The sequence below is a fragment of the Bufo gargarizans genome, chromosome 1, assembly GCF_014858855.1.
Source record: "Bufo gargarizans isolate SCDJY-AF-19 chromosome 1, ASM1485885v1, whole genome shotgun sequence".
NCBI lineage: Eukaryota > Metazoa > Chordata > Amphibia > Anura > Bufonidae > Bufo > Bufo gargarizans.
The window spans coordinates 60836633-60862190 of NC_058080.1; the positions used below are offsets into that span (position 1 = coordinate 60836633).

The following is a 25558-nucleotide window of genomic DNA, read 5'->3' on the forward strand; positions in this document are numbered from 1 at the left end:
GGGCCGCAGTTTGAGGATGCCTGGCATAAGTAATAATTTCACTGGCAATCCTATTATCAGGTACTGGCAGTTATCAATGGAGGGATTCTTTCAACTCTAGCACTCTGGTGCTGAATATGACATTTGCTTACTTTATATTTTGAGTTATCCAATAAGGACGTCCCCCTCGCTGCAGGACAAACACTTCTACCACATCATTTGCAGGATACTCTTCTGAAAAGGTTTAGATTTTTCCACTATGACCCAGATGGCATGTGTAATGGATAAGAACAATTCTGCGCACTAACTGTCCATTTGAGTCTCGGCACTCGGAAAGTTGCTCTCAGGCACTTGTGCTAATGAGGTCCATAAGCTGAGTTTAGCTGTTCCTCTCACTAGTCTCTCCCCATATCCAGACATTGACTTACTGTCTGGTGCTTGGCTGCTGTAGATAAATGTTAGGTGTACTCCCTTAGCCTGGCCATGACCAAGGAGTAGAAATAGCAGACTACATGGTGGACAATATACCTATAATGTTGCTCACTCACAAACAACAAAAACATACCCAATATAGTCAAAAATATATCCACATTATTGCATAAAAATTCATGTACAATATCTAACAATATAATGGTAATAATAAAAGGAAAGCGACAGATGTATAAGGATGCCAGAATCGCCTGACCTATGCTGCTACTACTCCCAAAAAGATCTTCCACATGTCAAGTGTCCCCATATCCAAAGAGTATTCACGATAAAACATGAATATCACAAAGCGGCCTACCTGTTACTACATGCATGGGTATATCCCTCAGTACGGGTAGATACCTATATAGAGTTCACATTTAGTGAACACTCCTTAATAAATATTGCCCAAAAAAATGGTACAGAATGAGCCCAGGAATAAGCAATGGGACGGAGAAAATGGAGGAAAACAATATGAAAAGCAAAAAAAGAAAGAATGGAAAAACAGAAAACAGAAAAAAGAAGGAAAAAAAAGAAAAGTAAAAAGAAGAAAAAAGACCCCCCCCCCCCCCTGCAAAAAAAAAAAAACACCACCCACAGCCTGGTCAGGAAAGCCAATAACAGTGTGACCAAAATTTGGCACAAGTTGCCATAATATTATGTGCGATACATACCCCAAGACATGATTTGGGGTATACAGAGCAGCGCAGGTCAGCAAAAAGCACCTCTACGCGCGTTTCGCCTCTGCTTCGTCAGGAGGTAGTGATATGTAGCCCAAAACCCCTTTTTATTAATCCAAAGTATTGATGCATAACTTACACAAATCACATCAGCTGTTGTATCCTACAGAGCGCATCCCCACCTGGTGATGCGCGCCGTAGCCAACCTATGGAGACACCAGGCTCATCAGGAGTTGTTGTATGGGGTTGCTTGGTTACTCTGTCAGCTGTTGTAGCGCATTGCCGTGGTGCGCTGCGTGCCGGGTCACGCGGAGACGCCGTGATGTCTCCTTGGGAGGCGGGCTGGAATGCACGGTGTGCGTTCCACCCCTCCTTCTGATGAGCCTGGCGTCTCCATAGGTTGGCTGCGGCGCGCATCACCAGGTGGGGATGCGCTCTGTAGGTGCTAACGCAACACTCCACCTGAGAAGAAAGAAAACTGACAATCAGAGCAGACTGTCCACCTACGGAAGGAGTGTGGACGTCGGGCGTGCCGATGACAATCAACCGAAAGAGATTGCCCCCACATGGACTCACGGCACGAGGAAAGGTATGAGGTATACCAACGCCCTGTTAGAGCTACAGGCCGACCTGGAAGACAGAGGCTGCCACGTAGGTGCCAGACACCAATCCAAACTAAGACTACCTGAGGATAGGGGTAGTGTGAAGCAGTCACAGTATCCAGCAGTAGTGCCAAAATACCACCTATGACGGGGGATAAGGCGATTGTAGGTATCATGTCTAGCCAATAGGCCACCCATGGAACGGGATGCCATGCAACAAGGAACAAATGAGAGTAGTCGCGGTAGACAATGTTGAAGCAATTACTCCACCCAAGAAAGACTGATAAAATGTAATAGGAGGAATCTTTTCCAGTGGTAGTGGAAATACTCCGCTGACAGAGGGGAACCGAAAAGACGTACAGCGTCTAGTACTACTGGTTGTGCAACTACTCCGTCAATGGGGGGGGGGGGAGGGTAATGCTACAGGATCTCTAACACGCAATTGTGGTGCAACTTCTCCCCCAATAGAAGGGGGAAAGCCGACAGGACAGATGATATCCAGTATGAGAGTGATTACTCCGCCTGCGGAGGGGTTAATGCAATACTCCGCCTAAGGAAGGAGGGTAAGGCGACAGTCTGTACAGGATCCAGTGACAGTGCAATTACTCTATAGAAGACGGGTAATGCTACAGGCTGTATGGTATCCAGCGCAAGGGCAATTACTCCGCCTATGGAAGGAGGGTAATGCTACAGGGAGTGCGGTATCCAGTGGTAGGGTAAATAAGTTTTGCCTACAGAATGGTGTTGGATCTAGGTTCAGAAGGACCCAATAGCTCCAAGGGTTAATAATATATAAATATATAGTGTGTTTTTTTTTATTTATTTTTAGCTCAATTCTAACAAAACAGAGCTAGGGAAACTGCACCCACATCCGTCTGTACTAATGACCAGCACTGTAAGCCTCAGCACAGTAGTACTGAGGCAAGGAAGGGGTTAAGCAGTAGGCAGGGGTGTTTTTGTTTTTTTGGTTTTTCTAATGCATGTGCGATGTTTCAGCTGAGTAGCCTTTTTCCTACAGCTACTCCAATGGCTTGCCTCTCCATACCAAGAGGGTGAGTTGGACCAAGCCCTCACCCACTTCTGCCGCATCTGTGGGAGTAAGCAGAAGGTGGCCTGACATGAAGTCTCCCCTCCACACACGTCGGCCAAAACTGAGGCCTCAGGTGGAGGTATGCAGGCCTCTTCGGGGATTATTCACATGGGTAAACCTGAGAGGGGGAGGGAGGAGGAATGGGGCCTTGGGGACTGAGAGAATACTCGCCCGTCTGGCGTTTTCTGCCCCCCTGGCTCCAGCCAGGTCACCAGCTTCAGTTACCCCTTGGTGAGAGTAGCTAAACTGGTAACAGAGGGGACTTAGCGGAGGCCGGACCTGGTGACTCGAAAGCTGGCAGGATGCAGAGACTTTAGGAACCCCTGGTCCTCCTTGCCTTCTGGAGACCAGGAACGAGCAGCGGGCTTGGGTGGGAACGCAGGCAGCTTGGAGACTGCCATCAGCCCAGCTAGGAAAAAAAAATAATAATATGAAAAGCTCAGTGTGTGCAGGAGGGATATAGCTGAGAGGAGGAGCTGACCCTTTTTTTTTTTTTTTTTTGCTTAGTGTGTCCTCCTAGTGACAGCAGCTATACCCATGGTCTTCTGTGTCCTCCAATGATAGGAGCGAGAAATATTATTTTTGAGGGGTTAATAAAATATACATATACTGGAGTGTTCCAGTTTTTTTAATTTATTTTTTATTTGGAAATCATGCAATTTTCTAACATACATGTATTTAAAATTCTGTATACATAACTTTCTTATAAGGGGCATTTGAGACCTATATGAAGTAGAATGCTATAGCCCATGTGTAATGTATGCAAGTCCGAACTGAAACATGGCATCAGTCATGTGAAGGTCTTCACATCATATAATCCCTGACATTCAGTAAGCAGCAGCGTTACATAACATACATATGCTGGGTCAGCACACAGGACACATTCTTGTGATAAGTAAATAGGACTAGTGGTGAAATTATAATTTTTATTATTGTTATAACAGTAACTACTTTTTTCTGTGCATTTACATGGGTGCCTGTCTGTAGGTGCTTTGTAAAAAGGCAGCCTGTCTCTAGGTGATGTTGTAAAATGGCTGCCTGTCTGTAGGTGCTTTGTAAAAAGGCAGCCTGTCTCTAGGTGATGTTGTAAAATGGCTGCCTGTCTGTAGGTGCTTTTGTAAAAAGGCAGCCTGTCTCTAGGTGATGTTGTAAAATGGCTGCCTGTCTGTAGGTGCTTTGTAAAAAAAGGCTGCCTGTCTCTAGGTGATTTTGTAAAATGGCTGCCTGTCTGTAGATAATGTGGTTAATTAAGTTTAGTGTAAAAAAAACAAAAAAACATACACACATAAAGATCCTCAGTTTCTACACAGTCAGTCACTGACGGACATGATGAGATGCTGCTGCAGGTAGTAATACTATGTTCTGCTAAGTACACTACTACTCACCTGTTAGATACCTGGGCAGTTAAATGAAAGCCAGGTCACGTGATACTTGTGAGGGTCACATGACAGCCATGTTTATTCCTATCCAGCTATCCCATGGATGCATTTTACAGGACTAAAATGGGCCGTACCATTTTTTTTTCTTTAGGGGCATGATACTGAATGGATATAATAAAGATCTGAGAGTAACATTTTAAATAGATGTATATTAGAAAATTGCTCAGCATCCTATTGTCTAAAAAATAATTATATCATCCTTAAAACCGGAATACCTCTTTAATGGGGTTGTCTCCTCCCTAAAACAGCCTACTAGAAAATGATTAAAGTGTAAATTACTTAAAAAGAGAGATCGCCAACCCGAGCCATATAGTCACCAGCCAAGAGGGTCTGCTCGATCTAAGCTGTTAAATAGATGGGGCTCATGCGTGGCGTGTTGCTCCGGATGGGTTAGCAAGTCCCTGACCAGCGTCGGGACTCACCAAATCGCTCCTCCGGAGTACCGGTAATTTACTTGTGCACTCAATATGTGGGCAAGGCCATCTGTGAACTCTGGAGACGGATTAGAGACCATATGAGCGACATCCATTAGAAAAAACACATACCCCATTGTCCAGACGTGTCTGTGAGCACCATGGGGGCGATTTTTTTCTTGTCTTTGCTTTTAGGGAATCAAACTGATTATTCCACGGGTGAGAGGAGGAGATTTTGATTACAAGACCCTACAACGGGAGACCCATTGGATTTTCGAGTTGGGTTCTGAATGAAGAATTCTTATTCTCCTGTTTCCTATGACCTCTCTTCTGATACCTCACATGTGTGGCATAAGATACAGCACATGGGGACGGGTCATCTTTTTGATTTATGACCCATGTTACCTCCTCTCAGTGGTCCCCGCTCTCCTCCCCTGCATCAATAAGTTTTCTAATAGTATGGGCTAGTAACGGGGTGGCCACTTGCTTCACCCCCAAAACCAGACACTAGCCACGCCCCCCGAGCCCACTAAGTCACACCCCTCATTTTTGGCAAATGGGGAAAAAAAAAAGTATTGGAAGACCTTCAGGTGAGCTGAGGGTGTCCCGGGAGTGCTTCTCTCCCCCTCAGTCAGCCACACAGCGACATGTCGGCCGGCTCTAGGGGTGAGAGCTGCTGAAAAGGAGGGCGCCCCTGCGTCCGCCCAGGCCCTGCGCCGGATAGAGGACAGGGAGCCAGAAAACCGGACGTCTGGCCACCCTAACTTATTACCTTATGTCTCATAAATACTTACCTGCTCCTCCATCCAAGTTAGGAAAGTTTCACACTAGCGTTAAAATCTTCTTGCAGGCTGTTCTGGCAGAGGAGCAGCCTGCGGGAGTTCATCGTATCCTGCATAGCTGGAAAGGGCCAGAGCACGGCCAGCTCTATTCACTATAATGAAACCTGGAGGTGATCCGGCCTGTTTCCTGCATTACTGCGGGAATTCGGCTAGACCCAAACCGGTGCTCGCACCTCCAGGTCCCATTATAGTCAATGGGCTCCAGCAGGGAAAGGAAGTAACCAGCTGTAAAGATTTTGACGTAAGTGTGAAACTAACCTTATTTGTATTCCTACTCATTGAGACCCCCCCCCCCCAGAGATTTTCGTCTGTCTCTCTATATATTTATATTTATTACATCATCCTATTTACATGTCTTTTCTATCATGTGCCCTCCAGCATCCACTTTATTGCCACGGATGGCCGGCAGGGGCTCTGTAGCGGTGATTGCTCCGCCTTACGATGCTCCTGGTAACTGGAGACGTATATTTCGCACTCTCCGGCTCACCCAGCCAGCTGACAGGGGTAGCAGTGGGGAGGGTCCTTTCAACTCTTTGGGTATGTTCACATGATGGATTTTAAAAATCTACTTACAAAATTCAGTGTGGAATCTGCATGTGTGTTTTTTTTTTTTGGTGTGTGTTTTTCCCATATTTTTCTTTTTTTAACTAGTGGGTGTTTACTTCAATACAAAACTGCAGGACTTGATTTAAAGGCTTAGATCGAGTGAGACTTACGGCTGGTGACTAACTTTGCCTCACATGCTGAGTTGGCGCATACAGCGCATTTTTACTCTCTTAAATACCCCTGATGACGCACTGTGCATGAGCTCAGAAACGTGTAAGGTGAGAAACAGGACAGGTTGTAAATAAATTTGCAATGCTTTTGCATAGGGATATTTGCAGGTCTGTAGATTTGGGGTGTTTATTTTGCCTGCTGGTCTGTTTGCAACTTAGTAAAGCTACTTATGCTATTCAAGCAGAAGTGTCGTCTGTCGTCCGGCCGAAAGCTGCCATTTATGCCGCAAAGCCGACCGTTTACCACTGGATCCCATTATAATCATTGGGAATACCGCGGTGAACTGTAGAATTCAGCAATATCGGCAGGCTGTTCTCTGCCGAAACAGCCTGCCAAATATTTTCACTGGACAGGTGAAAGTAACCTAGAGGGCAGCCTTTCAGTGATCCACTGACTCTTATCCCTAATATTTAGCCTAGTTTTTTCAATTTAGACAATGAAAATGCTCTTGTATTTATTTAGTTGGATTTTCTCCTATGAAAACCTCTAGAAATGAATGGAGGGGCCACGTGCATGCCCCCGTTCTCGTAAACTGTGTGGGTCCCAGTAGTAGGACCCCCACCGAACTATAGCTATCCCCTATTAGATGAGGGATAACTTTATATAAAAGGAATACCCCTTTAATAAAGGAACACCGTATCACTTTGCTGACAGTAATAATGGTATTTTACAGTAGTGGCAAAGTGGCTAAGAGTTAAACAAATCACATCCACGTGCTGCGTTTGTGTGGGGTCTGCATGGAAGGTGACTGGCGGTGCAGATTTTGAATCCACTGCATGCCAAGTTATGCTGCAGGTTACTGCAAAATCCATATGCAACTGGTATTCTTAGTCCAGGGCTATACAGTGACTTTGGTCACATGATGGGAAGACTGTAATGTGGCATTACGACATGTAATGATGGTCGCATTGTGGCATGCAATGCAATTCAATCCTGCCGAATTTTTGGTCATGGGTCACAAGTTAAATGAAAATTTTCCGTAGACCCCAATAATTCATGTGCGACTGCAATTCGGTTGTTTTCCTACAGCCAAACAGCATGTTTTGTTTTGTTTTGTTTTGTGTCTAAGATATGATGTCACGCGTGTAGCCATAGCCTTATATGTCACCGTCAGGGTTGATGACCAGAATTTTTCTTTTTTTCTGGATAACTTATTTCAAGATCACGGACAGCCAATATTTTTTACAGACCAATTGGAAAACAGTAATGAATGATAAAGATTATAAGTAATATATATCTATAGCACAATAAACTGATAACTAGAAAAGCTACAATTTCTGGGGAAATTGTGTGAAGTGTTCTTGCCTCCACCAGTAGTCTACAACTGGAGTGGGCGGATTAACTGGGTGGAGTGGCTGGAGTAACTGTTGTGTGGTTGGAGTGGCTAGAGTAACTTTATGGAGTGGGCAGAGTAACTGTGTGGAGTGTTTGGAGTGAGTAAAGAAAGTAAACATTACACTAACCAATTGATGGATCAAATTTAAAAAGTGCACATGGCAAGCTTGATGGAGTGAGAAATGCATTTCAACTTTTATTTATTTATATAGCACATTTAATTGCAATGTTGTTGCCCAAAGTGCTTCACAGTTACATTAAGGGTCCATTCACACGTCCGTGTGTGTTTTGCAGATCCGTGGATCCGCAAAACACGGACGCCGGCAATGTAAGTTCCGCATTTTGCGGACCGCACATCGCCGGCATTTAATAGAAAATGCCTATTATTGTCCGAAATTGCGGACAAGAACAGGACATGTTTTATTTTTCTCGGGAACGGAATTGCGGACCCGGAAGTGCGGATCCGCAATTCCGGATCCGGGCAGCACATCGTGCTGCCCCATAGAAATGAATGGGTCCGCAATTCCGTTCTGCAAAATGCGGAACGAAATTGCGGACGTGTGAATGGACCCTAAAACATACATTTATAAAAACGTTAGCAGCCGATTTGTGTAGGTGGGCTTGAAAATGAGGGAGTGGTGGCAGTTTAGAAATAGTGTCCTGATTTTTCAGCTCGCACTCTAGCTTTTGTCACTCTGCTGGCTGGGCAGAGACCACCTGGGTTCCTATGGCAACTCACTCTACAGCAAGGGCAGAGAAGAGCGGTTAAATCCTACAGCGAAGAGCTTTATATTGTGAGAATCACAAGACCCAGACCTACATTTTGATGCATATGTCTCTGAAATATTAAAAATGAAGGCACAGTCGCAGTTTAGAAATTACCCTTCAAATTTGAGGTGGCTAGAGTGGAGTTTCAATGAATGTCAATGGGCGGCGTGAGTTGCAAACAAATGGTGATATTGTGAACACTATCAGGACTATGGCTTAGCCGTGGACATTGTTAGTGGCAGCAGGGATAGCTGAACGTTTTTATATAAGATTTGTGTAGGTGGGCTTGAAAATAAGGGAGTGGTGGCAGTTTAGAAATCATGTCCTGATTTTTCAGCTCCCACTGTAGCTTGTGTCAGCTCCCACTCTAGTTTTGAACATTCCGCCATTCATTCCTATGGGACCAATTTCGCCACAAAAACGCAGATATTTTGTGAACCATTCAGTGAAACGTTCCACAAAGTAATAGCACACCAATAGGGAACAATCCACACGTTTCGGTATATTACTGTCTATGTAGTGTAAAAACTGTGGGAGGAGTTAGGGTGGTAAATTTGACTATAATAAGAATATATATGTGAGATAACAGTGAGTGGTCTTGCCATGCAAGAACACTTAATTACTCATTACCGGCATTTATGGTTAGCTGTGAAATGATGCTAATTACCATTTAAAAAAAGTCTAAAAAAAAAATCACGGAAACCTCTATTTTTTTTGTTCATGGACAAGGGAAAAACAATTTTTATGGACTGTCCAGAAATTGCTTGGACAGCTTTGCAACCCTGGCCATTGTACAGAGCCAGCACACCCCTGCATGGCAATCTATGAGCTGGGGCCAAATGTAAGGCTCTTCTACCTGACAAACTCAGCTATGCTATGCTTATCTCCCTGACCGCACAATGCAATAAGGTTCTCTATTATGGGGCTCAGTCTCATCACCTTTCCCAAAAACGTGTGACCCCCAATTCGAAGCTTAGAATTAGTAAACTCTATTTAACTAATTTCAAATATTTGTAGTCTTAATGACCAAGAAGTATGTAAAAAAAATACATTTCCATGTCATTATATCTGATTATATAAATGTGTGCTTTGCTTACTCTTATTCTACTGCTGGGTTTGAATTGCTGTCTCCACTGGTTGATCTTTACCAGCAATGACCACAAGGTGGCAGTATTGTGCAATCCACCTAACGTTCCCATGGCTTGCAGGCATATTAAATATAATATGTAAATCCATCATATAGGCCACGAATGCTACATAATTATTTGCATGTATTAATTCAGCTGTTTAATGATGTTATTTTAAGCATCGCAGGTCTGCCCCATAGTGTTACCTTGTGAGCAGGTGAATGAACATGCCAAAGGTTTATTTAAAAGCATCTATGGTGGGATTTGATGGACGCAAGATAATCAAGTGTTTGTTTTAATTAGCATACTGACTATAATGCATAAATAAATACATACATTTATCAAAAATGCATAGTTTTTTTCCCCTTAAAGGGACTATTCATTAAAGGTTTTTTTTGGTACATTTTTTTATTTTTTTTATTGATGACCTATTCTCAATAAATGATTGATTGGCAGGGGTCTGACATCCCGGGCTCCCATATGGTGCAAGTTGGATGCTCCCAGTAAATGCTGCAGTGATGAGCACCGTCCACTACGCAATGGACTGAACTTTGTATTGCCACTACCATGCTACTGCAAACAGCTGCAAGCACGTGGGAGACACCCTGATCAGACAAGAATGCTGAAAACCCTATTTGAAGGGCATCTGTCAGCAGTTTTGTACCTATGACACTGGCTGACCTGTTACATGTGCACTTGGCAGCTGAAGACATCTGTGTTGGTCCCATGTTCCTATGTGCCTGTGTTGCTGAGAAAAATTATGTTTTATTATATGCAAATTAGCTTCTAGGAGCAATGGGGGCGTTACCATTACACCTAGAGACTCCACTTTGATTAACAGGACCAGGTGTGATCACGTTTACACTGCCTGGCCCTGTCAATCAAAGTGGAGAGGGCGCGGCGCAGAGGCGTAACTAGAACTGACTGGGCCCCATAGCAAATTTTTGTACGGGGCCCCCCACACACACTTCTTCACAAAGACTTTTTATTTACTGTATTTACTGTCATTTTTAGCACGACTTTGTTTTTTGACATTTCCAGTTCCTGACGGAGTTTATATTCAACTCAACCCCTTTAAAACCTGCGCTGCAATAGTAATAGACGAGTCTGATTTACCTTTACATATCCACAAGTATTTTAGCCTCTGTACCTTTCATACTACAGCCATGGACGCACTCTCCACATACATGGACGCACTCTCCACATACACGGACGCAGTCATACACGCACTCTCCACATACACGGACGCAGTCATACATGCACTCTCCACATACATGGACGCACTCTCCACATACATGGACGCACTCTCCACATACACGGACGCAGTCATACACGCACTCTCCGCATACATGGACGCAGTCATACACGCAATCTCCGCATACACGGACGCAGTCATACACGCACTCTCCACATACACGGACGCAGTCATACACGCACTCTCCACATACACGGACGCAGTGATAGAAACACTCTCCATATACATAGATGCACTCCTACACATCCTCTCCACATACATGGACGCATTCATGCACATACTCTCCACATACATGGACGCATTCATGCACATACTCTCCACATACATGGACGCATTCATGCACATACTCTTCACATACAGGGGCGCACTTATACACAGTCACCACATCCATGGACGCACTTATACACAGTCACCACATACGGTACATGGACGCACACATATACAATACACATATATAGACACCCAGCTTTCCTGCTGTGCCTCTCCCCCATACTCTAATGCCTCTGCACTTGTGCCATGCAGGATAGCAGGGAAGCTGGATGACATCTCATGATATAATGTCACCCAGCTTTCCTACTGTACTGCAGGTCACATGTGCACAGTCTGGGAAAGCTGAATATAACCCCAGTTCCCCTGCCACTCACATCACTGGTGCAGTTGTGGCAATCCAACTGGTGTTCAGCATGCTGGGCAGGGAAGGTTCAACTTCAGGCAGCAGGGATCGCGGGCAGAAAAGGGGCGGGGCTATTATAGCTCCGCCCCCATCGGGCCGTCCTGTTGCTGGTCACTGTCATTCTGATGTCAGTGACAGAACGACTCAGATAGAGATAGCGCTAATCTGACTGGCGCCAGTGCAGCAGCACTCCCTCTCCCTCTCTAGTCCCTCCACAACAGGTAACCCCCCCCCCCCTACACGGCCTGGCTCGGCCCCGCCCCCTCCACAGTTTGGCCCCGCCCCCTTCACCGCCTGAGTCCGCCTCCTCCTCCCTCTAGTTACCTACCTCTTCTGCTCGTGCGGCAGTGAGCCCCAGGCCCGCCTGCTTCAGCCTCCAGTCCTGACCTGACTACTCCTCCTTGCCTTCCCCCCAGCCAGGCCCGAGCCGCGGACCGCCCACGCCCCGCCCACTACACTGGGCGGGCGGTCGGGCCTGGCTGCCTGTGTGTTTTTACTGTGCACTGTGACTGTTAATAAAAAAAAAAAATGAATGCGGTGCGGGCGGGCCCCCAGTGGCGTAGGGCCCCATAGCCACTGCTATGGTTGCTATGGCGATCCCTACGCCACTGGCGCGGCGGTTGCAGAGAGAAAGAGCAGAACCTCTAGATGTAATGGTAACACCCCCGTTGCTCCTAGAGGCTCATTTGCATATATTAAGACATCATTTCTCTCAGCAATGCGGGCACATAGGAACATGGGTCCAACACAGATGTCTTCAGCTGCCAAGTGCACATGTAACAGGTCAGCCAGTGTCATAGGGACAAAACTGCTGACAGATGCCCTTTCATTAATTTCTCTCAGATTGAAACCCAAACACTTTACTTCTAGTACTGAGAGACGTTTGAACAGAATATTTTAAAGGAACACTCAAGGCAAAATGTATCCACTATATAAAGCCTAGTGCCAGAGGCATACATAGAAATCACTGGGCCCCATAGCAAGAATCTAAATTGGGCCCCCACTGCTGTATATACTATATACCTGTACACACTGCATCTATTATACCTCGTACCTGACATATCCGTACACTGCTGTATATACTATATATCTATACACACTGCATCTATTATACCTTGTACCTCACATATCAGTACACTATTGTATATACTATATATCTGTACATATTACATCTATATTTTCAACATACAATGGTCTTTTCTGACCCATCGTAAGTTGAAACTAGACCCATCATACAATGTCTCTGACTCAGATCCAACCAATCAAGGTCACTTCTCTGGTAAAATAGCTGTATTAGTTGCTAGTTACCAGCTATTCTTGACTGTTATATGTAAGGACTTGTTTTATCTGTCTTAGTTATCTGCTTATTTTTCTAAAATCTTAATTTTCTCTTATTTTGGGTGACATTTTGGGGCTTTGGAACCGATTACTCAACTTACAATGGTTGTCCTGGAACCAATTAATATCGTATCGTGAGGGACCACTGTATATGCAGTGTGTGTATGTGTATATATATATATATATATATATATATTAGAATGTGAGGAATATGGACTATTATTTTATGTCAGCCATGTTCCCACACCAGACATCTTATGTCAGATAGCAGAGGTAGTGAACTCCACAGGGGGGCCCTGCTTCAAAGCCCAGCCAACTGGCAGAGAACCTCTAGCAGGCCAACGTTGTTTACAATTTCTCACCTCCATTCAGCCAGCCAGGAACCCAGCTAATGGAACAGGAAAAACCTCTCTGCAGGGGTCTAGGCCATTCCCCAGTTCATTGAACATTATCAGACATCATGAAACCGGCGATTCATAAGGAATTATGAATAGTCTGTCCATCACAGACATAAACCAGATGCATATTTGTGTCCCTGTGGCCACGATGAACAGGCCCATGGTCATAGCTTGGTGGTGGGATGCCAGGGAAGGGAGGTATAAATATCTCCCTACAGAAACCAAATAACTGTACCATGCTTGGACTCTACTGGTAGCCGGAACCCAGGCGGATCCATTGGTCCCAGAACCACCTCCCTGCGCCATTCTGGTCTGGAGCCATGAGCCCTAATCGGTTTTGTGGCTCATGTGCTGCCAGCCCAGCAGAGGAGGGTGGACCCCTCCCAGAGGCTGTGAGGAGGGGCTGGCTACAGGTTAAAAGGCTTGTGCCAGCAAGCGGGCGGGTCTTTTCTCTGAAGTAGTAACTTCGTAGTTACTTATGCGCTTTAATGCCAGAAGAATGAGTGAAGTGGCAGTCACCTATATATGACCGCCTAAACTCTATCTGGAATGTCCAAACTGATCAAGTGTCAGTTTCCTGGTAATAACAGCAACTCCAAACAACTCGCCGACAATTTCCTGGCTGCACAGAGCCTGTATAGTGGTGTAGAACACTGTGCCTTGCAGTAACACGCATTGGGAGTCTGCTGTGGTAGTGAAACAATACTGTGAGTCAGTATAAGATGCAGATGACAGGCGCCACTCTTAGAATCACTGCACACTTCACTTATTTGGGCAGTTATAGGGCCAAAACTGACCAAATAACTCAAGTGCGAACTCAGCCTTACAGGTCGATGTTGGTGCCGGATATAAAGAACCGTGCAGAGGCCCAAGATCCTACTGTAGTGTGAAAAAGCGCACTCCTTTTACACCGTCGTCAGCTGATTCCACATAGATGTCTACAGAACCTGTTCTATTAAATGCTTATACAAGAAAATCCCCCCCGACAGAGTGAAGAGGGTGTCAGCAGTAAGTTTGTGTTGACGTCACTGATTATTTTGCCCTTCCTCTGATCCGTCAGAACAATAACCCCCAAAAAACGGATCCTGTCTGTTGAGCAGCCGCCTTCACTCGGTCAGCATTTGGTCAGTAATCCATCAGTATTGCTAAAGCCCAAAAAAACCCAGGAGTGGATCCAAAATAGAGATGACACGTGAATGGAATATTTGCATGTCTTCTGTGTTTTGTACCCATTCCTGCTTTTGGCAACCAAATCATAAGCCAGTTCTGATTGGTCCATACAGACCATACAGGCCTTACAGCTGCTACACAGACAGGATCCGTTGTGCGTCTCATTTTTTCCTTCCTTCTGACAGATCAGAAGAAGGGTCAAATAAATGACTATGTCAACCAGGCCAAAAAGGCAAAATAGTGGCCCAGTCATGGAGTGGGGAGGGTGGGAGAACAGCTTGAGAAGTCCACAGAGTGGCCCAATGACATAGTGTTGAGGTAGAAGCAGCATGAGGAGACCACAGAGTGGTCCATTGACATAGTGGGGAGGTGGCAGCAGCATGAGGAGACCACAGAGTGGCCCATTTACATAGTGTTGAGTTAGCAGCAGCATGAGGAGGCCACAGAGTGGCCCAGTGACAGTGTTGATTTAGCAGCAGCATGAGGCCACAGAGCGGCAAGGTGACATAGTGTCAAGGTGGCAGCAGCAGCATGAGGAGGCCACAGACTGGCAAGGTGACATAATGTGGAGGTGGCAGCAGCAGCAGCATGAGGAGGCCACAGACTGGCAAGGTGACATAGTGTAGAGGTGGCAGCAGCAGCATAAGAAGACCTGAGTAGTGAGGTGGCAGCAGCATGAGGCGGCCACAGAGTGACCCGGTGACAGAGTGGGGAGGTATCGGGTAAGTGGCAGCATCAGAATAGTAGCTGAGGCAGGTAGCCAGAAGAAACCGGCCCTCTTTTTTTTCGAGGTTTGGGTGAGGCAGCATGGATGATCTAATCTGATGCATCAGGCATTGGTGGGTGGAAATCCTGGCTGATCCACGCCTGATTCATCTTGACAAAGGTCAGTCTCTCCATATTTTGGGTGGACAGGCGAGTTATCCTTGGGGTAACTATGGCCCCCGCCGCACTAAACACCTGCTCTGATGCCACACTGCTGGCCTGGCAGGACAGTTTTTCCAGGGCAAACTCTGCCAGTTGTGGCCACAAATCCAATTTGGCTGCCCAGTAGTCCAGAGGATATTCAACGTGGGGTGGCAGGGTGCTGTCTAAGTATGCCACCACCTGCTGGTTCAGGTCCTGCTCCAGGTCTAGCTGCTGGTGAGTAGTTTCTTCACTAGGCGGGTGAAGAAAGCTGCTCATCATCGACTCTAGACTCAAGCTGCTACTGATGGAGCTGGTACTGCTCCTACCCCCCCACCCTGCCACAGCAGCCATAGCAGTGGAAAGAGAGTGCAGAGGGCCCCCCCGATCAGACCTGCAAGAGGATTGACGTTGGCAGATAGGCAGCGGCCAACTAACTACAAAGGGTGTCTCTATAGTAGTTCAGTTTGTCCTCCCTCTTAGCGGGTGTAAAAATGGCACCATTTTAGACCGGTAGCGAGCGTCCAACAAGGTGGAGAGCAATAAGTCATCTCTCTGCCGAATGGTGACAATTCAGCTGTCACTACCCAAGCAAGTGAGCATGCAGCGGGCCATTTGCGCAAGTGACTCGGAGGGACTCCCTGCCTCCATCTCCACTGCATACTGCCACGGTGTGCCTGGGTCATCTGCTCCTGCTCCTCCTCTCCTGTCACCTGTGTAGAAAAACCACCCATTTCGCGACACATTGCTTGCGCTGCAATGTCCTCTTCCTCCTTCTCCAGTTCAGCCCCCACAGTGCTCATGTGGCCGTGAGATGTAGGCGCCACGTCTCCAGTCCCCTGACCAGCCAGATTTACCAGCACCTATACCAGGATATGAAGCGGTGGAATGACGTTGTTTATCCTGTAGTCCTGGCGACTGACAAATAATGTGGCCTCCTCAAAGGGCCTGAGCAGGTGTCACACATGAGCTGCCACTGGCTGACATCGAAGTTACACAGGGGAGTACTCCTGTCCGCTTGGATCACAAAGAAATCGTTTATGGCCTTTCTGTTTGTATAGTCGGTCCAACATATGGAGGGTGGAATTCCAACGGGTGGAAACGTCGCATATCAGCCTATGTTGGGGGACGCCATTCTGCCACTGCAGCTCAAGGAGGTTGTGCTTGGCGGTGTACAAGTGGCTGAAGTAAATGCAGTTTCCTGGCCATTTTAGGATGTCTTGCAGATGGGTGGAAGACTTCAGGAACCGCTTGACAACCAGATTGAAAATGTGTGCCATGCTGAGTGAATGGCTTAGCCCTCATTGACGCAGCACCGACACCATGTTCTTCCCATTAGCGGTCACCACGGTTCCGATTTAGAGTTGTTGCGGAGAAAGCCAGGACTTGAGTTCCTGATGAAGGACATGGAGCAGTTCCTTCCCTGTGTGACTCCGTTCGCCCAGGTAAACGAGGTGTAGAACAGCATAACACCACAGTGCCTTGCACATGTGGTAGCTGGAGGAGCACTGTGAATTGTCCCTGCAGTGGAGGCTGAGGACACGGTGGAGGATGAGGAGGCAGAGGCGGACATTGTCGCAGGACCAACTGTGTGAGAACGTGGAGGCGGAAGCAGCATCTCCTGGCCGAGTTGCTGGTTTGGCTGAGCAGGAACCACATTTACCCAGTGGGACGTAAAGGACATATATAGTTACAGCTTCACACTTTGGCAGACACTGACAGGCACAAGTTCTGGCCCACCTTCTGTTCTACATATTTGTGAAGGGCTAGTACTGTCTTTTTGGCAACGAAATGACAACTTTGGACTCTCCACCCCGACTCGGCACAAGCTATCAGTTCTCTGAAAGGTGCAGAGTACACCACTTGAAAAGGGAGGGACTGCAGCACCAGCAACTTGGCCAGGAGCAGGTTCAGCTTCTGCGCCGTTGGATAAGTGCACGCATACTGTTGTCTTTTGGCAATCACTTTGGTGGTCAATTGCTGATGGAGTGACTGACGAGGAGCAGGAGCATCAGGACCGGAAGATGATGGGAAGGACAGACAGGTGGTGGAGCTTTGACTTCCTGAAATCATGTGCGTGCCACTGGTTGATGCAGCAGTTGCTGTGGCAGGCTGGACTACTACATTGGTTCTCCCAGGCCACTTTATGGTGCCGCTGCATATGTTGACGCAGGGCCGTGGTGCCAACATTGGCACCCTGGCCACGCTTCACCTTCTGCCCACAGATTTGGCAAATGGCCATGTTCACCTCCTCCGGCGGCTTAACAAAAAACTGCCACACCGCCGAGTAGGTGATTTTACCCCCAACACTGACTGCTACCACTGCTGCCTCTGTAAACCCCTGCACCACTACTTTCTATGCAGGTAGGCTCCTGCGAAGCGGGAGGTCTACCCCGGGCATGTTTGGCTCCTGATCTTCCACTACTGCTACCCTGCTGACTCCCGGCCACACGTGTGACTTTCTGGCTCCACTGCTGCCTCACGCGCAAGTTGCCACCCTCTTCTCCTGAAGATGATGAAGCCCCTTCGTCACCCGGCTCCCAACTGTGATCGGCTACATCATCATTGAGTACTGTCTGCACGTCACTGATGTCCTCCTCAACGGTCTCTGAGCCAGGAGCCTGGCCGCTTGCAACACCAGCTCCCACGCCACTCTCCTTGCCCGCCTAGCAGAGGAAGTGGCGCATGTCTCCTCTAGATTTTGGCTGGGCAGTAGCTGCTGACTGTCCTCTAGTAGCCCATCCTCTCTGTATAGTGGAGCTGAGCCCACAGCATATAATACTTCTCTGGCTGAGGGAACAGAAAAGGACAGAGTCAGGTTGAGGACAGGTGAGGGCACAGTGCCTGCTCCCAGCCATGCCAACTAAGGGTTGTCTGACGAACCCACCGACTCTTGGCTGGGGGTGTCTAATGTCACTTGGGACGAATCAACCATTTAACAACCGCTGGGTTGCTGGTCAAGACACGACCGCTAGATGACACCGGTAAGTCAGGCCTCTCGAAGTGACCCCTGCTGCCATGCCACCCTTACTCTGCTGCGACCTGTGCCTGCGTCAGAAACATTTAGGCCTCTGCCCCTTCCCTGTGCAGGGCCTGGCACTTGTCTGGCACTTGTTTGTCTGACATACTGTTAGATCGAATAAAAAGGAAATTATTACGTCCCAAAAAAGGCTTCAATTTTGTCACTTCAGTACACAACAGCAAATAATACTTTTTATTTTGCCACTAATACACGATAAAAAGGGCTGTAATTTTCTCACTTCACCACACAATGGCTAATAAGCCCTATTTTCCCCACTAATACAAGCCAAAAAAGCTTTTCCTTACATTTCTAATGCTCTTTCCCTGAACTTCTATTCAGCAAAATAAGTTTTAAAGTCTTTCCTAGCACTGTCCCTAGCACCTGCTGACGTCTCTTCCTGCACTAAGTACAATGGAAAATGGCTGAATCCAAGATGGCTGAGGTTATTTATAGGCTTGTGACATCACGGGGCTGGCTGGCTGCTGATTGGCTGCCTGCATGGCATTGTGGGTGATTCCTTGTTCCCAGAGTTCCTTGCTCCATGTCCCAACATGTGCAGCAGCCATTTTAGGAAAAAATGCGATTCGTTACCACTAAGCGTCAGGAAATTCGGATTCGATCCGAATCAAATTTTTCGTGAAATTTGGATCGAATTCCACTTCGTCAACTTTGATTCGCTCATCTCTAGTTATTATGAAGTACCAGCCAGTAGATGGAAACAGGAAAGGTACCAGTCAGGGGATGGAAACGGGAAAGGTACCAGTCAGGGGATGGAAACGGGAAAGGTACCAGTCAGGGGATGGAAACGGGAAAGGTACCAGTCAGGGGATGGAAACGGGAAAGGTACCAGTCAGGGGATGGAAACGGGAAAGGTACCAGTCAGGGGATGGAAACGGGAAAGGTACCAGTCATGGGATGGATACTGGAAAAGTACCAGTCTGGGATGGAGACAAGTGTTAGTCAGGGGATGGATATTAGAAACATACAAGTCAGGTATAGAAACAAGAAAGGTACCAGTCAAGGAACAAAAATTTCAAGTCATTAACTATCAATTAAGGCACTCAGTAAAAAAATAAATAAAATACAACACAGAAACAGCTTACAAAACAACAATAATAATATAAGACAGAGGTTAAAGTGAATGCAGGAAGAAAGCCTGCTGCAGTCTACAAGAGAAGTAGGTCCACATATACAGTACCTATCCACACAGGCTGTTATTGCTGCCAGAGGTCCAAATCAGACATCCCCTGATGCATTACACATCTCAGGTATAATAATGGATTGTATTCATCACTGATATATCACTATTTTCTAGGAGCCCAGATAAAGATGCAGCTCCGTGGTGTTACGTCATGAAGCAGAACCACCTGTCGTGGGAGGATTGCTCGGTACCTGTATGCTGTAAGTGATCACTAAGCAGACTTTTCCGTGGCCATGCCTTCTTAATTTAAGGCTTTAGAAACAAGACAACCCACACATATGACACACAACAATAAAAGGTATCTCCATACTTTAGTTAAAATCCTCCTGTGTGCTGACCTGTGGAGTGGAAGATTTTCACCAAAGCCTGGAGAACCACCAAAGCCCGGGACCAAAAACTAGTTTGTCAGCTAACAGAACCTTCCTTGACCAATTTAGTACATGTAGCTACATGCACTCAAATGGTGGTCACACAATTGATTAGATTATCCAAATGATTGCTAGAAAATCCCGTCATTAAAGAAATGAACATAGATTTTGCATAGGTTTGTCCATGCAGTTAACACAACCAGTTTGATGGCTACTTTCGGTGGCACTGTGACATCGTTCGGTCGAATGTAAACCATTGTATGCTTATGTATATAATAGTACAAAAATTATGCATTAATTCATTTCATAATTTATCTTTATGTTGGCCCTAGAGCCTTTTTTTTATTTTCTGTTACACAGCACCAAATCCTAAATTTCCTTTACACAGGCAGATTAAAAATAAATAATACAATTCTCATTGCCTGTAGCCACCACTAGGGGGAGGTTAGATGCTTACTGTAGACAGCTATCACTGAATGCAGTAACGCTGTATGAAGTAAGCTCCCCCTAGTGGTCACTGTAGACAGGCAGAATTTCATCATTTTATTCTATGACTATAGAGATTTGCATCTCTATTTTAGAAAATTGGAGCTCAAGGATATATTATGAATTCTATCAAAACAAAATATTGGACCTAATGAAATATTATTTAATCATTCAATCATCATCTTTGAAGCAAGGTTAGGTAGCCTCTGAAAAAACTAAATCTCGAATGCTGTATATTTTCCTAGTTGACAAAGCAAGGAGAATAGTAGAGGACGCTGTCGTATTCGCTGCCGCGAAACCTAAATGTGGGCGAAAACATGAGAAGCGCGTTATGACGAGAGGACGAATCCTGGGTGGTCTCTCAGCTCTTCCAGGTTCTCACCCGTGGCTGGCAGCAATATATATTGGAAATGCATTCTGTGCTGGTAGTCTTATTATGCCCTGCTGGGTTGTTTCGGCAGCGCATTGCTTTGCTAACAGGTACGTTTTGTCTTTTCTAAATGTTGGCCAAAGAGTAACTCCATTTATACTGCTAAAGCCTACCCAGGGTCCTAACTAGGCCTTCCTGCAAGTGTGTAACTAGAACGATTAGCAAAGGAAAAAGCAAAAGATTGGAACAGTATAAAATGCAAACCTTATTGTTTTGTGTGTGAAGTGAAAGGTTTTTGGTGCAACTTATTTTACGCTGTGGTCTGGAGGCTTGTAAACATCTGGGTCGTGGCACCAATAAACGGTCTAATTAGGAGCTGAAGGGGTGAATAGATGAGTAAGAGCTCATCGTCTCACTGCTTTTCTCGAAAAAAAAAAAAAGACCTCCATATGGGACAATCCGAGATCTACTACGATCTGGGATTTATCAGGAAGGAGGGGATAACATGCACAGAAGTGCATGGGGTACATGGCGTCATGTACAGTAACACAGGGAGCGGAGGTTTATATATTTCTCCTCTCGCTGCAGCCTATCAGCACATCCATCATTGATCCCCTCTCTGCTCCGTGCTGGCTGAAGGGGGGAGATGATTTAACCTGCTGTATCTTAGGCTGCATAGTAGTTTAGAGATATCACATGACAATCTAAGCTTTAAAATAAGACTGGGAACGTGGTGCTAGCTGCCATAGAGCCAGAGATAGAACCTTTATAAAACATATCAGGAATGAGATCAGCTGCTATTACTTGCAGATTTCACTCCTGACCCTTTTTCTAAAGTAACACGAAAGGAGAAGTTAACTCTTGGCCAGGCCCCTTTGCTATTGCTGGTCCTGGCAACTGATGTAGCTGTAACAGCAAGTAGTTCCCTCCCTGCCTTCTTGTACCTGAGACAAAGATTCAGTTTGCCATCCTAGTCCTGTATCTAAATATTCTAGCCAAGCCAAAGAGGCTTGTTGGTGTCATACTCGGCACTTAGCGCCCAGGGCACATGTACCAACTACTCCCTCTAGCTACACCGCTGACCTACCTGAGGGCTTCCATTACAGAACCCCTTCTATGGCAAGCTGATATGAATGTAGAAGTGCAGAAAACTGAAATGCCTATTCTAACCAGTAGGCAAAAAGTTTCCATCATGTTTTTGAGGCCCTCAAACGGCTCCTGTTGTTCCCTGCATGATACAGTTACCTTTCTAAGTGCACAAACCATAAGAAAGTTCTCATATTTGGCCAGAAGATCTGACCATCCCTTCTTCTACACACTGCCGTCTCAGTGACAACTAAGCTCCACCCAGTGTGGAGATATTTACAAAATGTCAGTATGAAATGATGCATCTGGGAGAACAAAAATGAATATAATACACATTAATTTGTACAGTTTTAAGGCCTAGGCATCACTGATTTCCTATGGAGGGCGTCTATGCAACATAATGTGATACATGGAGTTTTCCTTCAAATTTTACAGCACTGTGATAAAATGGCAAGAAAATTGGTGAAAAACAGTCTGGCAGCTGTGATGAATGCATGCGGTCACTGTTCTACTTCAGTCCCTGTAACATTTACCAGCGGACTAAATGATCCCAGTAACTATGCAGCTTTTTTCCCCCTTTAATACTGCCTGGTACTCAGTTCTTTACAGTTTTTAACATAATTGAAAGTGACTGTGTGAGGCCAACTGTGTAGATAAAGCTGCGGCAAGAATAAGTATAGCTGGAATGGGTAATGTCTTTGTTATCTGCACTGATTCAGACTCTAGAAAAAAAGCCATTTCCTCAATACACTGGCAGATAATGTGGTTTATTTGCATTTAGGAAAATCGACCAGCAAAACTTCCAAAAGTGCAAATTTCAACCAAAAAGTTTTTTTTCATGTTCAATCCTATTATGTATTAAAGGGGTCAGCTCAGATTAGATTAAAAGTGTCACTCTTGAACATGGACTGTGTCTGATATTGCAGCTTATTCACGTTCATGTGAACTGGACTAGGCTGCAACATAAGGCAGTCCTGGAAAATAAAGCAGTTTTTTCCAGTCCTGGACAAGCCCTTTTAAATGGGTTGTCCAACCACTTAAATTTTTATAAAATGCTTAGAAGAATGTAAATTAATAAAGGTAGTAATATTCACTTTACCAATCCCCTGCAGCTCCCCTTCCAGTACCTCACCGCTATTTCCTGTACTCCAGTGGCATAACTAGAAATGTCTGGGCCCCACAGCAAATTTTTGAATGGGGCCCCCCTTCCGCTAGTAACTTATTTGCAATCCCCTCCTTTCATGCAACCCCCTCTCCTGTGGCTAGTAAAGATCGCTCTCTCAGACCAGGCTCGGCAGCCGCTTCATCTGTTTCCTACACTGTATATAATGTTGAGGGGGCCCTGACAATAAAATCTTTTGGTCCTCCTCCTGGTTGGGACCCTTCTGAGTCCAGGCCCCAAAGCAGCCACTTCCCCTCTAGCTACGCCCCTGCTGTACTCCCTGTACTTTCTCTTGACATGGACATGTGATGCTGCAGCCAGTGACTGGCTACAGTGGTCACATGTTTGTTTTGAGATGTTCTAGATGGTGCAAAGACTGGACCCAAGAACCAATCGAATGGGAGCAGAGGATGGGTAAAATGAGGATTACATCCTTTATAGTTTTGCATATCCACAGGATTGGTGACAAGTATGGGATTGTGGGGGGGTCCCACTAATCACAAGAATGGGGGTCCCATGTCCCCACTTTGTATAGCTTGACAGTCACACACCCTTCTCCATTTAAAGCCTATATATTCAAATGGAGAAGCATGTGCCGATCAGTCCTATCAAAACGGTGCGATCTTCAGTGATCATACCCACGTCACTAGTTCTGTGGATAGGAGATAAGTCATAATTGTAGGGCAACTCCTTGGCTGTGTACAGGCATTTCTGAAGTAGTACTGTGTCGGAGACCCCCCTGTTCTGGAAACCTTTGGCTAATGATGCAGTAATAAATCATCTATATAAGAGAAATCTAATTCTAGTGGCTAGATTTACAATACCAAGAACATTTTCCAAGCCCCTGTTGTTCAATTTTCAGCCCCCCAAAGTCAAGCGTAAGAGTGGTTCTAGGACAGCAACTGTTTAACACAACGACGGATGTCACGCAGACGTTTGAGATCGACAGATATATCTTTCATCCTGAATATTCAGTGTTTAAACCAAATGAACATGACCTTGGTGAGTAACCATACCTCGTATAACTAGTCTTCCTAGCAGGGGCATAGCTACAGGGCAGAGGTAACCGTTACACCTGGGCTCTGATGCCTACGAGGGCTAAACGAACCATCTGCCAAATAGGAAGAGCAGTAGTATAAATGACACATATCAGGTGGGGCACAACCCCCATTAATATGGAAAGTCGGCCTCACCCACTTTATCCATCTGTTTGAAAAAGTGGAACATGTGCTTCAAAAATATCACACTCATTCTGAACACCATATTTCTCAAAGTATTTAGACCAGACATGGTATCAATAAAATTGAGATATTTTCCATACAACTCTACATCACAGTTTCCCTTCTGAAGGAGTTCAGAGCTGGGCTCCCCAGGTTCCATAGCGGTCACGTGGCCTACACTTAAATGCTGTGTAGTTTGTCATTTTGTGAGTATTGATGGTGTGTACTATGTTTCTTTGGCTTCCATTTTTCATAGTGTTGGTAAAACTGAAAAAAAAAGATGGACATTGTGGCAAAGAAGACACCATTTGTCCAGACGATCTGTCTACCAGAAGATGGTATCGCATTCGAGGAAGGGTACGCATGTGATGTGTCTGGATGGGGCCGTATGAATGAAGGTACATTACTCTGAATATCTTCTACTGTATTATATGATCATCAGAATATCCAGAAACACATATCTCTGTATCTTGTCGTAAGCCACGCTCGACTTCAAGCGATGGTCAGGAACCAGATCCTTTACAAGTTCAGAATGTGTAATTCTATTTCCACTTTATATTGCATTCATCTAGATATATGTCTGTGTGACATTGCATATTTGATAATATGGGGCACAGAAGGATTCCGACTGGAAGTCTTGACCAGTGTGAGGATTTCTCATTAGACATGCTTGGCTTCTAGCTGTAAGAATGAGAGCCGGCTCTTTGGTTGCACAGCGTGAATGCAACACGTTTTCTTTCACGGGTACAAAACTGCAGATGGAATGAGAAAAATCCCCTGCTGTAAGCTTAAAGGGGTATTCTGCTTGTGCAATTTTCAGAATCAATTGATGGGAAACAACACTTTTTTAATAGTAATACTAATAATAAACACTTACTAATAGTGATGGTTTATTGCAAGGCCCTGTTTTCCTGCACTCTGTAGTGGTCATGTGACATTTTTTCACACTTTGTTCCCTATCCCGATGACATCACGTCTTGATCTGAGGAGTGGCAAGGCTTGTAAGGCTCGGACACAACATCATCAGTGTCCTTGCCTCTCAGAAGGGCTTCAAGCAGGCTTGGATCCAGGGTGGCCATCAGGAATTTCAGCGCTCCATATAGGCAAACCGTGTGCCCCCTCTCATTTTTATTCACATTTAGGGGCGTAACTACCATAGCGGCAGACCATGCGACTGCTATGGGGCCCAGGGCAAGAAGGGGCCCAGTCTTAGGCCTCATGCACATGACCGTTGTGTGCATCTGCGGCCATTGTTCTGTTTTACGTTTTTTTCCGCGGACCAATTGACTTTCAATGGGTCTGTGGAAAAATCCGACAATGCACCGTTTGGCATCCGCGTCCGTGATCCGTGTTTCCAGTCGGTGAAAAAAATAGGACCTGTCCTAT

General features: G+C 45.7%; 1 protein-coding gene across 1 annotated transcript in view; it reads left to right on the forward strand.

The window, feature by feature from the left end:
• Positions 1–25558, forward strand: part of HGFAC (HGF activator) — an 86639-nt gene that overhangs the window by 42099 nt on the left and 18982 nt on the right. The window contains 5 exon segments of the mRNA XM_044295732.1: positions 19595–19680; positions 20580–20814; positions 23815–23954; positions 24429–24463; positions 24465–24570. Of these exon segments, the coding sequence (XP_044151667.1) occupies positions 19595–19680; positions 20580–20814; positions 23815–23954; positions 24429–24463; positions 24465–24570 (602 nt within the window).